General features: G+C 37.2%; 1 protein-coding gene across 8 annotated transcripts in view; it reads left to right on the top strand.

Annotated features, from left to right (window-relative positions):
• Positions 1–21,334, top strand: part of lrp8 (low density lipoprotein receptor-related protein 8, apolipoprotein e receptor) — a 170,503-nt gene that overhangs the window by 127,490 nt on the left and 21,679 nt on the right. For all 8 annotated transcript variants that reach the window (XM_078946021.1, XM_078946019.1, XM_023954326.2 and 5 more), the window contains exons 7-13: positions 269–391; positions 2,266–2,385; positions 3,517–3,642; positions 9,485–9,656; positions 12,093–12,317; positions 12,911–13,029; positions 15,543–15,682. In XM_078946021.1, coding sequence (XP_078802147.1) covers positions 269–391; positions 2,266–2,385; positions 3,517–3,642; positions 9,485–9,656; positions 12,093–12,317; positions 12,911–13,029; positions 15,543–15,682 — 1,025 coding nt within the window. The remainder of the gene's footprint in view (positions 1–268; positions 392–2,265; positions 2,386–3,516; positions 3,643–9,484; positions 9,657–12,092; positions 12,318–12,910; positions 13,030–15,542; positions 15,683–21,334) is intronic.

Here is a 21,334-nt window from a genome sequence, read left to right as displayed (position 1 = left end):
ATTTTATACTTTACTTTTTAATTGTTTTACCCTCTAAGTTGTTGTTTTAATGTTATAAGTTTTTGTGGATGGCCCTTGTTTGCCTGCCCATACGTTAAGAACATTTGGTTTGATTTACTTAAGCGATTACAATATTTTTATTGGATTTGAGCCATAATCGTTTACGCTTTGTTTTATTGATTTTTGGTTTGATCCTTGACCTAAAGTATGTTTGCAACCTCGAAGCACACATATGCAAAAAGTCATTGTTTTTTCTTCTTTATCACAGTTACAAAATGTGACGGGCCAAGGAAGTTTCGCTGTAAAAACGGGGAGTGCATCGACAGCAGCAAGGTGTGTGACAATGTGAAAGACTGCAAGGATTGGTCCGATGAACCACCGAAGGAGTGCGGTAAGAACACAGCTAATAATGAAAAGGAAAAAAAAAGTTGACTAATTGAAATGTTGATAACACACATGCAATTATAAAGGGCGGCGTGCATTCATGCAAATAGAGACTCAATTAATCGAGACGGTTTCATCCGGGAGATCCGGAATGATCAAAGAGCTCATTGATGGTCTTCTGCCGCCATCTCAGCCTAAAAACATGAATGAGTGTGCTGCATCACCTCACAGATTATCCACACACAATTGATGACTATCACTTTGTGATCTCCAGACACACATCCTGCTTTAGAAGTTAACAGAGAAACGCAGCAGAGGAAAGCACACCTGTTAAGATCTTTGAAGTTGTTAAACCGTGTGTAATAGACAAAAAAAATACCCGTGTCTTGTCTGCCAAACCAGGATTTTCAAAGGCTGAGATGCTTGCAGTTTTCTCACATTATTGTAGGAACAAAAGACACCAGTCTTCCTTTTATTTGTTTATCCGTTATAAGAGAAAGGCAGAATCCATTTTACTGAAAACAAGCGTTTTATTTTTTAAATTGAATATCGAGGAAAATAATAAGGGAACTCCAAACTTTTGTCGCAACAAACTTTGAGCTTAACTTCATAACTGGAACAAGGTTTTTCTAATTTTTGATAGGACTGAATCTGAATTGGTGGAAATCTTGGTATCTTTCAATACTCATCGAAGTATCTGAGTATTAAATGCAGTTGAAAAAAGCCTGTAGTTGTTATGCAACAACTACTCCATTCTGATGCATCCACTTGAGATTTTATATTAGATCAAAAGATGATCAGAGTGGGACTGTAAAGAAAGAATGTATATTTCCTTTTCTGTTTGTAAAGCCTGATCCTTTGTATTTTCAATGGTCTGTCATATTTTGATGTATTTTTGTGAAACATCATTTTCGTTTTTTCAAACGTTCATACCTGGTGCAACGACTTTAACTTTGATTTCTTTTTTTGTACACTTAGATTAGTTGAATCATAATATAACTGACACTAATTGTGTTTCTCTTGTTAAAAGACACATTACATAAAACTGCTTTACGCACAGTTTGGTGCAGCTGGTCTCATTTTCCAGTGAAACTCATCTGAGCTGTTTCATGCCTCGTTTGATGTCATTCCAGCGATTCCGCTTGCAGTGGCAGTTTTAAGATTTTTAACGCAGTGCTGACTTGTCAAAGTCATCACCTGCCTCTGTCTGTCCACTTGAGTCTTTGAAGTGTCTCGCGGGTGTGCCGGTGGCCTCTGGTTTTAGTGGAAATCGTTAATGAAGCAGGAGCTTTAGCTCTCTGCAGTTATCACTCCTAGATCCACAGATGGTGACTGAAAGACAAAGAGATAATTGGAGGTGCAGTAACTGATACGGAGAGGAGAGCTTACAGAGAGAATTCTCTGTTCTGCTTTAGGAAAGTGAAACAATAAAGATGTGTGTGTGTTTGGGGGGGGGGGGGGGGGTGAAGAAGCGGTGTGCTCACGTAACAATGAGTATTATAACAGAGTGGGACCTGGTAAGACACAATTAGCGTGGAGGACTAGATCAGTTCTGAAGGCTTTTGGCCAATTTAAGCCATTTTAAGCCATGAACACAATGTAAAACACCTTATAATAGTGTCTTTGTGTTACCTGTAGACTTACCGGCTTCTAAACCGAAGGAAAATTCGGATATGCACAAATATCTTTGAAGGGATAGAATTATCTTGACTGGCAGGTTGCTCGAAAACATCCCTCACATGCAGTGATTTGTGGGTATGTGGTACATTGTCTGAATCGGCTGGAATTATTTAATATTTGACTACGCTCCCCCTCAGTTTTTCTTTTACCGTCTAGTTGTTCTTCTGCCCTTTCTCTCTGACTGTCTCCTCCTCTGTCTAGGTCTGAACGAGTGCGCAGACAACAATGGTGGCTGCTCCCACATCTGCAGGGACCGGAGAATTGGTCATGAATGCGACTGTCCTTCAGGATACAAACTGCTGGACAAAAAGACCTGTGGAGGTAAGAAAAAAACAACATTAGTACATATGATATGTATTTTTATTCGCCAAGTTCACATTCAACAAGAAGACTTTACATAATGTGACAACTTTCTATTACGTGATTAACTTGACTATTAAGCACGAAGTTGAGATGTCACTGGACAGCAACTCCTGTAAACAAAGTATGAACAGTATTTGCAAGAGAAGTACTACAAAGTCTGCCAAATGTTTAAATTCACCTCAAGTTCCTAAAAGCTATCTATCAAAAACTACATTAGGGGTCACAAACTTGCTTCTGCACTGAACTTTTTCTACACTTAAAGCTCCTCAAGTTTATAAGCCAAATAACCAATAAACCCTTGTACATCTCAAGCCTGCACTCATAACAGTTTCCACACATTTAGCTTTGTTGTGAGCAGACAAAGGCTCTCGATTCCAGACGGATCAGTTAGCTTGTTTTTTGCAAGAGTTTTTAACTTTGCAAAGACAAAATCCATAATCCTCCAAAGAGAAACTGGTTGAGCAAACAACTGCAGCTGCAGAGGACCACTATAAGGCAAGATCTTGATTAACTATAGGCAACATTACAGTAAAACAATGGTGCATCTTCCTGCCTCACTTTTATGTTTTGCAGGCTAATTTAATTACAGTATGTCACAACATTAATGCAACAGCAATTCAACAGGATTCAAAAAGCACATTTTTGCTAAATTTTCTCCTACATTTTTGTTTTTGTTTTTAACGTGTTACAAGCCGTTACAGCCCTGTAGCATACTAGCACTACCAACCACATAGGTACAACATAAGCATCAGTTTATGGAGGCAACTGCCAACAATACCATATTTTTTCAAATGTGGCAAATGTGGCTGTTATTTTTTCAGGAATCCATATCTATGTAAATATCTATGTGATATTGTGTTTTATTTTACTATATTAGCTGCTTCGTTTTATTCGCAGTGCTAGCAGTGAAGACGTATTTTGTGTGTTTGTTAACATAAGAAACTAACATACAGTCCACTTCATAAAAGAGGAAGATGCCGTTTTCTGCTGGCACACAGTATTCTGAATTTGTTCATCAATTTAATCAACAAATGTCTGAAAACGGAAAACAAATGGCTTTCATTTGATCCATTTTGTTTATGTCCACAGACATAGATGAGTGTGAGAATCCAGACGCCTGCAGTCAAATCTGCATCAACTACAAAGGTGACTATAAGTGCGAGTGCTACGAAGGCTACGAGATGGACCCAGCCTCCAAGACCTGCAAAGCCGTGGGTGAGCATTTTCTCGCAGCACACCGTCCCTGATAGACGTTCTCACCAAACCTACATCCATGAACGGACATATACTGAGCTATAATCATACTTTGAGGTCTCGTCTTATATAAACACCAATTACCCATCATTCCAGCACCCCTAGCTACCAAGTGAAGCTCTATGCTATTCTCACACTGTGTGGCTGTTCCTTTGTGTGCATGGTTTGCACTGCAATCTGTGCAAAGATAAATATTTGCCGTCTTTTTTCTGCTGTCCTCACTAACGACAAATTTGCAGCCGTCAGAGGGGCATCAACACCGATGCCGTGTGAGAAATAAGCCTGTACTCGCAGCGGGGCACAGGCAGGGTTTGTAACCTTTGTTGGTTTTACAGAGAGCAGTGAGCTGTGTTTTGAATGAAAATGAAACCCAGCCCCCACAGAGATGCAGCTGATAAACCCCATTTCTGAGAAAGGAATTCTTCATTGCCATGAAATTGGTTGTTTGTCCACTTAAAACGATTTAGACCTCAACTCAAAACTGTAGTTTTTAGATAATTTTTACCCTATTTTGTTGTGCAACACCCACAATACCATATAGACTAACAGTGTGAATCAAGAAGAACACAGCAAAGGTTCTTCTTAATTTGGTGACGATTACTTTATGTTGATGAGCAATGGTGCAAGTATTCAGAACAAAAGAAACCAAATAACTAGTTTAGTGAAGGAATCCATGACTCCTGTTTGACTTTAGCTGTGTTAGGACTTATCAAAGCATCACTAAAAAGGAAGATTAAGAACTAATGGTAAAATATCCGTGTGTGTCGGTCCTTTACAGGTTTAAATGGGCCAGACTTACACGATGAATTAACTTTGCTGAAGGAGAAGAAGCAGACAGAGAGTCTAATAAGTAATTATGGTCTTAGGTAAAGTCATTGTGGGGTAAACTGGTCTGTAATGAGAGTACTTAAAGCGGAAAATATGTCATCACTCCTGAACTAAGTAGCATAAAAATTGATTGCTTAATGTCTCTGTGAACCTTTTGAGACAGGGAGCACCGCCCTTGTCCAGGTGACTTATAAATATGTATAGTGTGAATCATTTTGCTAGTTCGTTCATGGATTTCCAAATTAAAAAAACAAAATATAGTGACATGTGCTCAATTTATTGTCACTTTTATGTGCAAAAACCAACAAGAATAAACACGGTAAAATAAAACAGACAATGTAATCCAGTGACATGCAAGAGTGTAGAGACAGGGTATAGGGGAAGCATAAGAAAAACAAATACATGGGAATAAGGTTGTAAAAATATGATAGAAAAGTAAACATTTAATGAAAGAATTACACAAAAAGTGGACATTTTATGAAAATAAATGTGTCATATTATGAGAAGAATTCTACATCAAAACATGTTTTTCTTTAGCTTGCATTTAGCTTTAAACATTTTTCAACAATGATATTCAAACATTACCAGTTTATTTATTTACAATTTGCATACAATTTAAAGAAATGTGATAGACATTAACAGCTTTTAGATATCGCTGAATATGCTTTACTTTTGATTCTCATGAAATTCCATCTTGATTTGAGAAAAAGCGTGACTTTTTTCTTGTAAAATTTCAACTTTTTAAGTTAGGAAATTATTATTTGGTTCTTGCAAAGTTGACTTTTTCTGAAATTTCTGACTATATTCTTGTCAAATTTGGACTTTTTTTTCATATTTTTATGGCTTTATTCTCAAAAAAGTATATATTAATGGAGGCCCTTATATTCCTTTGTAATTGTTCTCATTTTACAACTTTTTCTCAAAATTTTATGACTTTATCTCATATATATATATATATATATATATATATATATATATATATATATATATATGTATGTATGTATGGATATGTATGTATGTATATATATATATGTATATAAATGTAAATTAAAATAGAGATTTTGGATGGCCCTAAAACTCAAGAGCGTTTTTGAAAAGTTTATTTTCATGTAGCATTAAACACTAGAACACCAACAGAAATGCTGGGAACCTGTAGAATATGTTCACTTAACTAGGATTACAAGAACCTGAATAGATACTCACTGTAAATGTAAATATACCTGAAGTTCTGCCACAATTTTTTTTTTTTTGTTTAGATACATGTTTACACCATGCATCTGATATCACACTGTGAAAACGCACTGTTTATCCTTTTCTAATTGTGTGGAGGAACATCCGTATTCCACTGAACATAAGATTATACTTGGAATTAGTTTTTTTGCCTCTCAAAAGCACTGTGATCTTAAAAACTCTTAACTCGTGGGTCTTGTCATCTTTTCTGTTGCAATTTGATCTAGATTTAAATTTATCTTAAATAGTTCTTTAATAAGAGCTTAGTATTATTTTTAACAATTGACAAAACCTTTATTTGATTCACGACTAGAACTGCACACGGGAGAGATAAGAGTCTTACAGATCTACAAAAGGTTTGATGATGTGCAACTAACAATGTAACTTCAATCAGTGATCTCATTCTGTACATCCCTACATTTTCCCTTGTTTTTCAAAATGCAGTCTTGTTTAATAAATGCAAGAAGTATGTCATCTTGAATTTTATGCCTCAGAAAAACCAGGTCATCTTTTACTCGCTTTGCTTCTCCCAATCCCAAGCTCTCACATGCCCCTGAAACAGCCCTCCATTATTGCCCCCCCATGTGGCTCCATAAAGTCTTGTTGCATCTGAAAATTTCCCTGAAGCTGCAGAATTTCTTATCATTTTGGATTCTGGCTTTTTTCTTTGCCAACTTCATAACATAAACATCTGCTAAGGTGCAAACCAGATCAGTACCTAACAGCGTTCCCCAGCCCGTATTTATCATATCAAGCTTATCTTAATTGGCTAACATGGAAGAGCATCCCCGAGGTGGTCCTTCAGATTAAAAGTTTTTTGGGGGAAGCATGTCTTTTTTATTATATCCGCCTGTTGCTGCGTTGGATTTACATGAATATTAAGTATACAGTTTTGTAGAAAAACATCTTTATTTTGCTGCGGCCTAAGAAAACAGTAATTTATTACTTAAAAACAAAGAAGTTATATTGCCTCAAATGTCAACCTGGGGTTTGGAAAACTAGGGCCCACTCCTGCCTTAACACACATGCTTGTGTTTTATTTTTTCCATCCTGTTTTCTTCCTTCACTTCACTGACTGAGTTTCTAACCCCACTGTCAGTTGATATGTTATTTTTCTCCCCTCTAATTACATCCTCTCACTCTTCATTCCTCCATGCCAGTGCCTGTATTCATCACATTTTCATCTCCCCGTCTCTTCCTGGCTCTATTCCATTCCATCTCTCTCATCTGGTGAGATTTATGCCTACAAATCTAGTCAGGGGGAAATTATTTCATCCTAACAGAAGCAGAAATGTAAAAACGTTATTGTATATGTTTTAAAGAAGAAGTGAGAACATCTTTGTTTTTGGAGAGTGTTATTTTTGAGTGAGGTGTGCAAAAAAGGAATTGTGATAAGGATCATCTAAACCCTGATGCAAAAAAAAAAAAAATAATCAAATCTGTGACGTTTTGGCTGAAGGAAAAAAAAAAATTTATTCTTTACTGTCTGATAACGAGAAAAAAATAAAAACGAAATAAAATATTATAACCTGAAGTAATTTGTTAAAAAAATGAAGCTTCACCATTGTACAGTCATGTACAGCCTCAATTGGTTATGTATGAAGCAAAAGCTAATTCTAGTTTCACCACAAGTGAGGTTTAGTCAATCAGAAAACTTTTCCAATAAATGAAAAGTATGAAAAAAACAATTTTACCAATGACTTTATTTTAAATTATTAGTGTCAAATGAAAGTCTCTGTTATTGGAGACAGACTTGCTTGTTGACTTTTAACTTGTAGAGATATAAAAAAAAAAATCCAAGAGACTATTGTTCACTCAAAATAAAGCTACCAATAGAAGTTTTATTTATTTTATTTATTCATTTATTTATTTTTTTAAAGAAGCTTTTATGACTGTGGACTCTGCATTTCAACAGCTGGATCATTCTTTTTCCCTATTTTTCCAATTTTTTTGTAGTTTGTAGGACTTCATTTAAATTAGTGCTTCACCTCACAAAAACAATCAAACCTTCAGTAAAAAACATAAAAACGAACCAAAAAAAACAATCATCAACACTGGCCTTCACATTTCTCTCATCCTCCCTCACTACCATCACAGCCCCCAAACAAAGAAGACGTCCCCTTTTCTAATTTTTTTTTTTTTGAAAGTCTGTTTTAATTGCTTTCTATGAAAACCTTCCTGTTTTTAGATTTTGAAATTACATGTGGCTTTCTCTTGATTCCGGTTGGAAATTTGCTCTGCCTCTGTGGAGATAAAGATATCTCTTTACACGCTCACAAATGTACGATAGCGCACCTGGTTCATGGTCAGTGCACCAGGAACAGCCAGTTTTAGAAGACTGAGTAAAAAGCTGTGAGCTGAAATTAGCTTGCGGACGTTAAGTTTAGCTTGTGGGCTGTAAAGAGTTAAAGACCAGCTCAGATGAAAGTTGTGTTTTCTGTGTTTCCATGTTCTTGTACCATTTTTCTCACGATGGAGGACATATATTAAGAAAATTAAGCTTAAAATTGCATTTCTGAGTATTTCTTTATTCAAATCACTGTGAATCAGGAGCAGACAAAAAATGCATTTGGAAAAAGCTTGTAAGTGTGACATAAAAGCTAAAAGGAGATCATTTTATTTCAGTTATTTGACATGGATTTTTTTTAGTATTTTATTTTGCATTTGCTATCTTTGCACTTCTGATCCCCCAGTTCAATACCTGTATTTATAGATCTGTAAAAATAATGAACTTGAATCTTAGTAAATCTTTGAGTTAGAATCTTATCTAAAGACAGAAACTCAAAGCAAAAATGCCCCTGAACAAACAATTTAGACTGTAGCTCCATTCGCTCAGCCCATTACTCCCACTTCAGTGATCTGTTTATGTAAACCTATGAGTAACAGCTCCACAAAATGACAGAATGTGGTCAACGGCTCTGTGCTTGGGAAGTTATAAAAGACTAAAACGAGTGTGGTGTGAATGGGAGCAGAAAGCAGATCGAATACTCCGTCTCTCCATCTCACATTGATGCTGCTGCGACATGGTCATCTAGAATTGCTGCCTTTTTGAATAGATTTTCTATTGCACCAAAACAGTTGGTGAATAGGCATTTCTTTTATATATAAAAAAAAACCTCTCTTAAAAGTCAAACTGTAAGGGATCCTTGGCTCATTTATAATGAAAGATTCACTTTGAAAGCAGTGACTCTGCTTTTGCTCCTTCTGAGGAGATTCTTTAAAAAATTAATGATATTATAAAATACCAACACATTTCCAGATAAAAAAAAGGTTTATGTATCTTATTGGGCTGTTTAGAATATCATATATTATAATATGAGAGATATACTTTAGTGGAGGCGAAATATTTCTTTGTAAAAAAAAAACAAGCACAGATTCATTGATATAATATTGCGTTTAAACAATTATTGGATAATTGACTTAATTCTAATTACTAATCACTTTATGATTAAAAAGTGGCCTAATGTGCTATTAAGTAGTCATTTACATGTTAAATATCACTGCCGTTTCTGCCAAACAACTGCAACATCACAAATTTAATCATAAACCTCTACATTTTTATTTAATACATTTAAAAAATCTCTTTTGTGCATTGACCTTTGGGAATCTTTCAATGATTTTCTATCTTCCTTAGCTTCAAGGCCGCCCTGACCTCCATCATCCAATATTAAATACAGACCATAAAAAAGTATCCGCTCATAAATAATCATGCTGCATATCCCCCCTCCCCCTCCCCCATCATTAGGAAACAGTCCATACCTGATGTTCACCAACCGCCATGAAATCCGCCGCATTGACCTGCTCAGGAGTGAGTACACGCAGGTCGTCCCCACTCTGAAGAACGCTGTGGCCCTGGATGTGGACGTGTCCACCAACAAGATGTTCTGGTGTGATCTCTATCACCGTAAAATATACAGGTAAACGCAGATGCCCACCTGCTTTCATCCATCCATGTTTGTGCTGTACAGAAGTGAAAAAAGGAAACTGCATCAGTCAGCTGCTTTTCTGCTGGGAAAAGAAAAACATTCTTGACTCAATGCTCGGTATCTTTTAGTTAATTTCACAGAGCAGCAGGAGGATGATGATGATGATGATGATGATGATGCCCAGACCCAAGAGCTCTGAAGTTTAGAGCAGTTTTCAGCCAGTCGATTATTATCTGTCAGGTGTATCTGTCCTTTCTCTTTGAAGCTGTCACGGTTCTGCTTGTGAGGCACACTCACCTGGAGGGCTGTGTCATTTGACTGATGGCAAAGGGCGGAGCCGTTTGTCCTTCACACACACACACACACACACACACAGGTAGATGGAAGGGCCTTCTATCATCCTTGTTGAGCCATATGCTCCCACTAATTTTACTGTCTCAATAATCACAATCATTACTCACACATACAAAAGCACTCACACACCTTTTTAATCTTCTAAATTTGGTCAGGGAAACTGCACTCAGGGGCTTGTGACAAGGAAAGGACAAATAAAGTCATTCTTCAAAGTGAACTCTATTTTCAAAGCTGCAAATAAATGTGTGTGTGTTTATGCGACACACTCAAACAAGATTGTAGTAACAAATACCAAAAAAGATACATCATATTGTCAGTTATATTTGTACGTTTACTGCTGTGTTCACACAATTCCAAGCTCATGTGAGTTTGTTACAGAGGATTCACACTGAAAAAATCTGATGTTTACTTGAGTTTGCTGATGCTGCCAAGCAATGGTCAACTTTTACAGACGTAGTTCAGTATTCGTCTTTTTCTCAGGGACATCATGAAATAATTATCCTCTGTTTTATTTTTGTTTCAGGATATGTTTTCCCTGAATATAAATGAGGAATTTCTTTACATTTACTTTTGGGAACATCAAATGAAAGGAAAAGCTCTTGCTTAACCAAACACATGATCCATAGGATTAACCTGCAATGTTTCTCCCTCTGTGGTGGTTCAGGTTCAACTTTTTACTTTGGGAAATTGGTGACATTATATCTGCTGTTACGGTTGAATCTTTTCATTCTATCTTAACAATACTAGCATGTCATTGGTTTGAGACTTAAGATTTGTATGACATGAACAATCTCTACATGTTTTTATTGGTCCTAATTGGTACTCTATTATTTTCAAGTGAAGAAAATCTGGCCAAAATGTGGCTGCAGATCGTGCACAGGTTGTTTGAGATCTGAAATTGTCATCTCCAGTTAGTTGCAAAATGTTCCCACCCCTTGCTTTTTGCATCTTATGGACAATTGAAAACACATTAGAGATAGAGGCAATAATTCTATAGTTTGAACAACATTTTGCAGACGAGAATTTCTTAAATTGCTTAAAATTCCAGTGGGCTCTGCATTTGAGGCTATAGAGCAGAAAACCTCTATATTTTGGAGCATTTTATGATTATTATTTGTAATTTTAACACCAAGGCAGATGCAAATATATCATTTTTTGTTGTACATCTACATCACAAGTCCAAAATTAACCTATTAAAAGCTTTTATCACTTTACTGTATGCTCCAGCTTGTGTGTTTTTTGTCTGTATTATCATGTTGTATTTTTATCTTGTTCAAATGAAAATGAAAATTACATGGCTAATGTGGAAAGCAAAAAATGTTAGTCTGTCCCAGTCTCTGCTGCTTCCTGTAGCCTTTTTTCTTCCAGGCCACATCTACCAGAAAATTCAGAGTTTCATACAAAGAACCTAATCAAATGATGGCAATGCCTCCCAATATTTGTGAATAGCAATATTTCCCTCTAGGATGAGACTCAGATCTGGTTTGGGATTAACACAGAGGGGTGGGTTTGCACTGTGTGTAAAGAAAAAAAAAAGGCCAATTGTCTTTCTCTCAGAGTGGTCTGATCTTCACTTCAGATCAGAGATGGCCCTCTGTCACATCAATAAAAGGAGAGATTTCCACCACTTTGCTCCAGCCCTCACTTCAGTTTCCCCCCTGTGGGAGACAGGTGTTGGATTTACATTTCACACCCTGAGGCGTAAAAGAACAGACAGGAACCTCCTTTCTGGATTTTCTGTCAGTTACGGAGCAGCAGCGTTACCACTACACAGTCGCATAGGAAGAGTGTGTGTGTGGAAAACGGTGGCACTGACAATCGTCAGGAAGATTTGCTTGGAAGTATCAATCTATTGTCCATCCCTCACTCTATGAACTTGCCCATCCTCTTCTGGAAAAAAAGAGATATTTTTATCCGTGTAAAAAATGTAAAAAGTGACATTTTCCAATTTTTTTTTACAATGCTGATTTTTTATAAGCGACTAAAATGAATATGAGTGATGCAATAAAGAGCAGAACAATTGCATATTGTAATGTTTTAAGCAACAAACTTTCTTTCCTTTTCATTTACCAGTGCTTACATCAACAAGGCCAGTGACTCTTCGCAGCAGGTGACTCTGATTGACTCGCTGCACTCCCCTGAGGGTCTGGCCGTGGACTGGGTCCATAAGAACATTTACTGGACCGACTCAGGCAACAAGAGCATCTCTGTCGCCACGGGAGACGGCAGGAAGAGGAAAGTGCTTATAGCTACAGAGCTGAGCGAACCGCGCGCCATCGCAGTGGATCCACACCAAGGGTGAGTCAAAAAGTTTTTTGTTTTTTTTCTTTGTTTTGTGTCGATCATTATTTGGACAAATGGACGAAGGATAAGTAGATATCAGAAAGATTGATTCAAAAATATATTGTTATTTTCTAATAGTGAGCAAGAATGACTTCATAGACAAAATAAATAAAATCACTAGTTTACCCAAAACAGTTTGCAGATCCATTGAAATTCTTGTCTTCGTGCTCTGCCATCTGGTATATTAAGCATTTTAACAATTTTTCAGAGAGGCGACGCAACTCTTTCTATTATTTTTTTTCTCTACTCATCATTTGCGATGTCTCGAGCTCCCTGAGGGAATGTTCTCACATATCCACAAAGCCAGGCTTGCATAAAATACATGCAAATGACAGAGTTTTAATGTTTCTCCTGGACAAACATATTCATAAGTTCCCAGCTTGTGCTGCTCTGCACACTCTCTGCCATCCTTTAGAGTCTGCAAGGCTTTTTCAAAAGTAGACAGAAACATGACCTGAGAGCATTGTTGGATATCACACATGGTGGGTCTTGACATTGAAGTTGCATATGCAGATGCATGTTTTTTTAATCCAACTTATTTCTCACAGATTTATGTACTGGTCAGACTGGGGAGAGCATGCAAAGATCGAAAAAGCTGGGATGAATGGGGTGGACAGACAAGTTCTGGTGTCTGATCACATCGAGTGGCCCAATGGAATCACTCTAGGTAAGAAATTGAGTATACACATAAATATATATATACACCTTATAAATATATACTGTATATACACCTTCCTTTAAGTCCCAAAGGCCTTTCCAGTCACATTCATACATTCACATTCATGCACTGATAGCTGCTCTGCTGCCAAACACTGGTACCAACCTATAACTACCAGGAGCAATGTGAGGTTCAGTGTCTTGCCCAAAGACACTTCAGCACATAGGCGGGCAAAGCGGGAACTGAACCTGTAATCTCCCTATGAGTGTTCGACCACTGAGTACAGCTGTACTTTTGTTTGACGACTTGCTGTCCCGCATTAGTCTGAGGAAGGAAAAAATCAAAACAAGAATAATAATTTCAGGATGCAAATAAGAAGAATATCATAAAGTTAAAAAAAAGAACGATCTGATTCTCCTCCATGTTTGTTTTGGATGGCGCTTCGTCTGTTGCTGTCGGTAGCAAATATTGATACACACGACTACAGTGTCCTTTAGCGATGGTTAGTGGGAAACAACTGCTGAACAGCAACCGGTTGTTAGTGGGAAAATAACGGATATATGAGCCGATATATATATATATATTTTTAAATCACATCTTGCTTCCGAGTAAAAGTCGCAACCCTGGCCAAAAAAAACTCAACCTATACACCAAAAAAAGAAAAAAAACGTACAAACAATACTTAAAAATTGCCTATTTTTACTTGCAAAAGTAATCAATTTGACCAAAAAAAAGACATCAGTAGAGATTCTACAAGGAACGGAAATAAACCGCTTGAGTTGAGGATGGAAAATGTTCTGGGAGTGCTGCAGTTAGATGAAGCTCTTATTGTTAGGGTTCAGTTTGGGCCTGGCTCTCATCAATCAAAACAGCGAGTATGGGTCCACGAATTAATAAGCCAGTGCTGTCTGTGCTGTCGATACCTCCCGTCATCCTTTTCAACTCCCTCCGCTGCACCAGCCAATTTCTCTTGGTCGCTTTTGCCTGAGGAAAAATAAAAGCCCCTCAGCTGCCTCGCTCTGTGGAATTGAGGTGTCGTGCATCTGTATGAAAACAAATTCTTTTTAAAATAAAGCAGATGAGGGAGCAGGCCCCGACTGCACTGCACTTCTGTGGGAGGTGGGGGGGGATTATTTTCCTTCGATCGAAATATCATAGAGAGCCAGAGACTGATTTGGAAGCCAGGAAGGAAAATGATGGGTTTTTTTTTCTGTAGTTTGGAAAAACAACAGCAATTTTAATACATTTTAATGCAATATAAAATAATACAATTTGGATTTGTAGCCCTCACAGATACTCACACACTGCATCTCAGTACAGCGTGTGTTCATTGACAAGTCAGTTTTGAAGTTCAACCTCCATTTAAATTTTGAAACAGTTTTTATGCTTTTACATTAATAACTTGACTTTTACATGAAATATCTATGTTAAACCCTATGAAAGGCTGGCAAATATCCACCGTCTTTGCCCGATAGCGGTTGGGATAGGCTCCAGCAACCCTGTGACTGCTAAGGGGATTAAGCACGTGTTTATAGTTGCCAAATTCTTGGCAAATTTGCTTTGATTTTTTTTCTTTAAAGACCCACCCTGATCATCTTTTGATCTAGTTTAAAAATGTTCCCAGTTTTCTTGAAATTATGATTTTACTGTTTTTTGGCCACATAAAAAGTGTTGTTTTGTACGATATAGTTTTCTCCAGTGCCGCAGGAGTTCATTGGAAATTCGCCTCTGAGTTGTAGGCGAGGCTGTTGGTGCAGAGCAACACCCCCAACCATTAGTGGTGGGGGTGCAACAAAAATGGCGAGCAATATTGGAGCTATCCAGCTGGAGCCAGATGCCAGCTCGGATGAGGAAAACAAAGATGTAAAAAGGAGCTGAGCTTTGAGCTTTTGGCTTGCCGTAGTAGCATCTACGTCACAATTACAAGCTTTTTCAAATGGCATTTTTTCGTCTGCTCCTGATTAACAACAAAGTGAGTAAATAAATACTCAGAAATGCAATTTTAAGCTAAAAAATGCCATGTTAAAAACACAAAAAACACAATTTTCATCAAAGTAGGTCTTTAGTCATGTTTTTTCAACTTATGAAAACAATGTGAAAATCCCACTTTATTTGTCCTTTATGTCAAATTTCGCATAGTCTGAAAATAGATGAATAAAAGAATCCACCATATGAAGGCCATCATCACCACAGCTGAAATGTTGCAGGCTTTTTGTAAACTCTTGTGGATTCTGATACAAACAGCATCTTTTAAAGACGGTCCACCGAAAGTAATGAATTTGTTGAAGGGTCCAAATATTCCCGCCTCCCTGCAGGCAAGTCAAACAGGAATATCACAATGGCGTGTGGGTTTTCTCAGCCGTCATGTCAGAGAAGATTGATGGTGCAGCTACTCGGCCATTATGTTCATATACCTCAGTCTGATGCCTTTCGTAGCCAAGTGACCTCTTCTTTTCTCTTTCTTTTTTTCTTCTCAACCCCTGATTTTATTCATGTTTTAAACTCCCCCCACATCTTGTCAGATTTGTCTAACAGGCGACTTTATTGGGTGGACTCCAAGCTGCACCTGCTGTCCAGCGTGGATCTGAGCGGCGGGAACCGTAAAGTGTTGCTGTCTTCCCATCACCACCTAGGACACCCCTTCGCCCTCACCGTCTTTGAGGTACGAGAGCGAATCAAGACTAGTATATAGGCAGTGGCACAGCCTAGTCTGTGCCGTCAAAGAGCTTTCAGTGTGTGCTAATACAGACATCTGGAAAATCCTCAAACAGCTCTGGATCTCTGCACTTTAAATGCTTCCCAAGGTTGTAAATAGAAGCTCGGGTAAAACCATCTTTGATGGCTGAAAACTAAATGCCCCAATAACTTCAAAAGATTATATATATAATGATTTTGGGCTAAATTTCTTGCAGTTTTTTTAATTTTGAGATGAAAAGTTACTCCAATTTGATTTGTGTCTTCAGGTAAATGTTTCCTACAGTGGATTTCCATCACCGATGCTTATTTAAAGACATGTGTGAGCCAAATCTAGTGACTTTAAGAGGTCTTAGACTTGAATTTGCTATTTTTGTCTTCCTTATCAGAGATGTAAATAAAATGCTGCAGGAACAACGTGTTTGCTTTTGATGACTAATACACGCGATGGCTGTTTTTACTTTATTAAACTCATGGAGGTTTTTTCTTAGAGGGTTTCGCACAGTGGGAGGATGGAAAGTGTTGGTTCTTAAACGATTTAGGAAAAGATAAAAATGAGAGAGACCTGATTGATTAAGAATGCCCCCCTCAGCCAAAAAGAAAAAAACACAGAAAACGAACTGTCTATTTTCTATGAGGCAAGGGGAGAGTTTTAGCAATCAATACAACTACTATGGGAGTATTTTAGTTTTGTTTGACTCCATCAAAAGCAAATGTGGGGAAAAGGTTGAAACAGCCAAAGGAGAGAATAGAAGAAGTCAGAGGAAAGCAGGAGGCCAAATGTGAACAGTAGTTTTTTTTTTATTAGTATTCTCTTTCCTGCCCACGCAATGATGATAAGAAGCAAACCAAAGGTGGGGCATCCATCATGTCTGGCTCTCTGTGTGTATGTGAAGAGAACCCCTGTCAGACAGCATTGGAAGCTAAGCTCTTGAGATTAATAGCCCTTTGCTGTTCTGCTCTATGTTCTGTTCTGGCTATGATACAGAACAAATTAAAAATCCTTTAGCTGTACAGGAGGTTGTCCAGCTTCCCACTGAGCGATGGTGTGAAATCTGTTTCTTTGGGTTTCCTCGGAACAAGCTGTGAGGTGAAACACGAGGGCTTTTGTAAAATCAGTTGGTACCCACTCTTAAAGAAACAGTGCACTCTTTAGGAAAAGTGCTATCCAAAAGAAAACGCTCCTAACGACTTTAGCAGGTTTACGTTGCAGGAAAATGCTTTGTGAGACAGTGAGATGACGACAAACACATGTCATGATTTTAAAAAACGACAGCGTAAAAGCAACACACTTAAAGACCCACTCCGATCATCTTTTCATCTATTGTAAAAACGTTCACATAGGTCTTTTAATTAGTATTATCCAGTTTTTATAAAGATATGTGTCCTCCATCATGAGAAAAATGCCACAAAACATGTTAAAATCACCAAAAACTGAATTTAATCTTTAAACATTTAAACATTTTAACATTTTACATTTCATGAAAATAGTTTGAATGTTAAACTAAAGACATAAGCTTATACCATCATAAAACCCCTGCAAAAATCAAATTTGTCATTTTGATGTCTTTTAAAGGGCTTGGCTATGAAATCATGACTTCATTAACAACACTTTACCAGCCTAAAGTAATGTTTCTGCACCATCATTTGCTTCCTCATATGTCTTTATATGCAAACACGGAAATTTCCTGAACACAGTATTCTGAAAGTGATGACATTTCTGCTTAAAGTAGATACGGGCTCACAGGAGCGACGCTGCTTTTGGCGCCGCAATCCAATGCCTGACATTCAAGCTGGGCAAAAAAAGCTCATTAAAGTGCAAATAGTGTTGTCTGCATTTTGAGGAGCTTTTAGATCAGCAGCTGGTTGGTATAGATGCTCATCAACAGAAACAGCTGGTTCTTCTCAAGCACGGCTGCAGACAGTTTGCAAGCAGAGGGAGTTGCCTGGGAACGGCAACGGTCATGTGACATTTCTGTTCGGTGGCGCTTTAAGTTTAGGCATATCTGAAGCACCATCACTGCTACTGGTTTTCAGGAAGCTGTCAGAACTGCGATGGGACTTCAACAATTTTAATTTGCAAGCATGAGATATGAGTGTCTGTGTGTCGCTTTAACAGGTTCGAAGCTTTGAAGCATAGGTCATCTAAAAAACAGGGACATCTAGTGGCCATCTGAAGCCATAGCAACCTCTGAAGCATTTACCAGAAGCACCAATGCTGTTTTAGTCTAACACCTGTCTTAGAAGTTGTGATGTTTTTATTTCTTTGTAGCTATTATTTTGACATTATTGTATATTTAGTAAATCTCCTCTGCTTGTTGTTAGAAGATACCATGATTTTGCACTAGTAGTGCCTCCGTAATTTCTGCTAAAAGGAGGAAGACAATGCTTCTAATCCTGAACGTCATATTTAAGGTTTCGTAGTTAATTTGCACGACACCAGGAATAGAAGTACAGCAAGAAACCATCACCAAACACACACTGAGAGCTTTCCCAACAAGGAAATTTAAAGCTGGAATAGCAGTAAAAGTTTAGGAGACTTCTTCTATTTGAACTCAGGTTGTGTCTTCCATTTTTGTTTAAAGTGTGGGATCAATGTGACAGTCTTACAGGCTTATATCTAGGGATGGATTTTTCTGGAAAGACAGTCAGTGGCGATCTCGTAGGGGACACGTGAGCGCCCAAAAAAGAAAAAAAAAATGTATTCCCCTAGACTTAGACCACCCATTCCCGCGTAAAATTCATTAAATTTGCGTCAGGGCGCCCCTACTATCCTGTTACCTTGCTTTTATGATGACCGTATGTTGCGCTTTCTGTGTAGAGCAGTATTTTTCAACCTTTTTTGAGCTACGGCACACTTTAACCTTGACAAAAATCCCGCGGCACACCAGCATCCAAAAAAAAAAAAAAAAAAAAGAAACTCTTAGTCTGGATTGATGTACAGCACCTCTGCAATCTCACGTGCATATTTGTCATAATTGTGGAAGAAAAGCTGGAAGTTGCAGCTGTTTTTCTAAATGATGTAATAAAAGTTAAGTTACAAGATTTAAAAACTGTCTGACGTGTGTTTGTTGTGGTTTCAAGACGTCAAAGGCAGACTCATTGTGCGCAGAGACGCTGTCACTTTAACCCAATGCCTCATGGGAGATGTAGTGCAAACAGCCGCCGAACGCCAGACAGACTCGCGTCTCTGAGATTCTTGGTTTGTTCACTTGTTTCACGGTCTGATACCGGATCCCGCGGAAAGCTACACCGCTAAATATGAGCTTTAGCTGGTCTTTTTGTTGGAACTAAGCAACTTTATGAGCAGAATCGAAACAAGGAAGTGAGGACTTTAACCACTTCTGCATAATGAGGAAATAAAACACTTTATGTTCTTAATTTGTTATTTATTTATTTATTTTTCATCCTCAAAAAGTATCGATAAGAGTATCGTTAAAAAACCGGATTGATAAGCAGTATCAATAAGAGTAGTAGTACAGTTAAAACCTTAACGATACCCATCCCTACTTATATTTAGACTTCTATGTGTCTTGAAGAAAAGTCTTTTCTGAAATGTGTGCAACCTTTGGTTGGTAACTTTACCTTTGTGTTTTAAAATAAAATGTTTTCAAATGTTTTAATAGATATAAGAGCGCAGGTTTTTATACTCAAAAAGCTCAAGAGATAATTTTGCATGGTATAGGCCGTTTAACTTGTGGATCTGAAGTTCAGAAAAACAGACATTTTATTGCATTTCTATTAAACATCTATGTTGATGTAATGAAAATCTTCAGTTACATTTTAAAGCTTAATTAATGGAAAGTAAGCAGAAAAGTCATCTTTTGTTCAATAAATTTGGCAAAGAGCCCACGATTATTTTGAATGTCTCAAAAATGTATTTTTTATGTTTCTCGATTCCTATAAGTTGACTTTGCATTTAATAGGGAAAATAAGCACCGAAAGATCTAAAAATTTGTTTTGTGCAGTTGCATCTGAGTACAGAGGCAGGATTTAATACATGCCTTCTATCCAGCTTTAGTTTGTGATTCCACATCAGCTTTGTGTAAAAAAAAAAAAAAAGAAAATGGCAAAACCTGTGTTCTCCTTGGACTCTTTAATGACTTCAAATCCATTTAAATGTGCTCTCCACTCATTGCATTCAACATGCTCAGGAGAAAGATGTTTGTGCTTACTTGTCTAAATTTGGCCTATACTCCAACACATAAGACTCACCTTGATCCTACCAAAAAAGCGAACCACCACTCCTCAGGTTTGCCATTGCTGTTTGAAGCGTTCAAGGTCAGAAGAAGTGACATGTGAAAAGACTGACAGCAGAGAAGCTGAAGAAGAAGAAAGGTACAGGTAGAGAAGACAACATCCACAGGGAGAGAAAGTCAAAGAGAAAGATGGAATAAGAGATGAAAGAATTGTTTTCCCAGCATGCACGATAGTCACCTTTCATACCTTCAACCCTTCTGTCACAGGACTGAAGGTTAACCTATCCTGAGTGCAGAGAATTAAAAAAAAAGAGCTCACTAAAAGATTGGAAAAGGTTTGAGAAAGGTTAGATTCACCTGATAATCCTGTACAACTGGAAGATGAGGACAATCACAGTGATGCAAACAGACACAATTTCTTCTTAAATTGTGTCTTTTTTTATTATTGTTATTGTTATTATTATAATATTAAGTTAAGACCCCTATCAAGACAGAATAAATTGTGGTTGCTGTGGAAACAAAGTGCTGTAGCCATTTGTGAATTTTTCTTTTTCTTTTGGAGCACAATGAAAGAAATGTTGAGGTTTTAGAGAATGAGATGTCTATGAGATTAGTTTGATTATGGTAAAAGCCTAATTTCTATCATTAAAAGGGTTTTTTTTCAAGCACAGACAGAACTTATGTTAAACCTAGATCTGGGTTTTAAAAAGTGATTGGAATTAGATCAATCTCCATTTACATTGTGCAAAAAGTATTCATTAAATTCCTGAATCAATTTTTCTCAAAATCAATTTCTTGTTAATTTTAAAGTGAAAAAAAAGTGTTTTGTGTTTGTTCCGACTATAAGAAACTATAATAATGATAATCAAAGTTCTGTCTTTGCTCAGTTTATATAAACGCACATAAAAAGATTTTTTTTAAACCAAAAGACGAAATTAAAAAAATGTATTGATGATGCATGCAATTAGGAATCAAGCTGATTAGTAAACTGATGAATGAATTCAATGGTCGTGCGATGACGCAGCTTCAATAGAGATATGACCAAAAAGGAATCAATCAAAACAGTTCAGAATACTTTGACATGAAGTACCGCTATTTATGTTTATCCGCTTTAGTAATGGGATATACTTAGTGTTACTCAAAAGGTTTTAATTATTTAAAAACCAAAAATCTTATGTAAACTGCTCCGGAATGCAACAAAAATAAAATTTCTGATTCATTCTTCATTTCTTCTCATTTATCCCTCTTTTTGAGCCATTTTCCCTTAATCTCACCCTTTATTTTAACCATAACTTTCTATTGTTTTGTCACAGAGTAAAGACGACTTTTGTTTTCCCAACCTGTTTTACACGAGAGATATTTGAATCCACAAAATCATCTATTAACAAGTTTGGTTTAAATTAAAGAGAAAAGAAAAACAG

Source organism: Oryzias latipes, chromosome 4 (genome assembly GCF_053564925.1).
Source record: "Oryzias latipes strain Hd-rR chromosome 4, Olatipes_Hd-rR_3.1".
NCBI classification, from domain to species: Eukaryota; Metazoa; Chordata; class Actinopteri; order Beloniformes; family Adrianichthyidae; genus Oryzias; species Oryzias latipes.
Note: the sequence above shows the minus strand (reverse complement) of the source record. Positions and strands in the feature narration are given on the sequence as shown.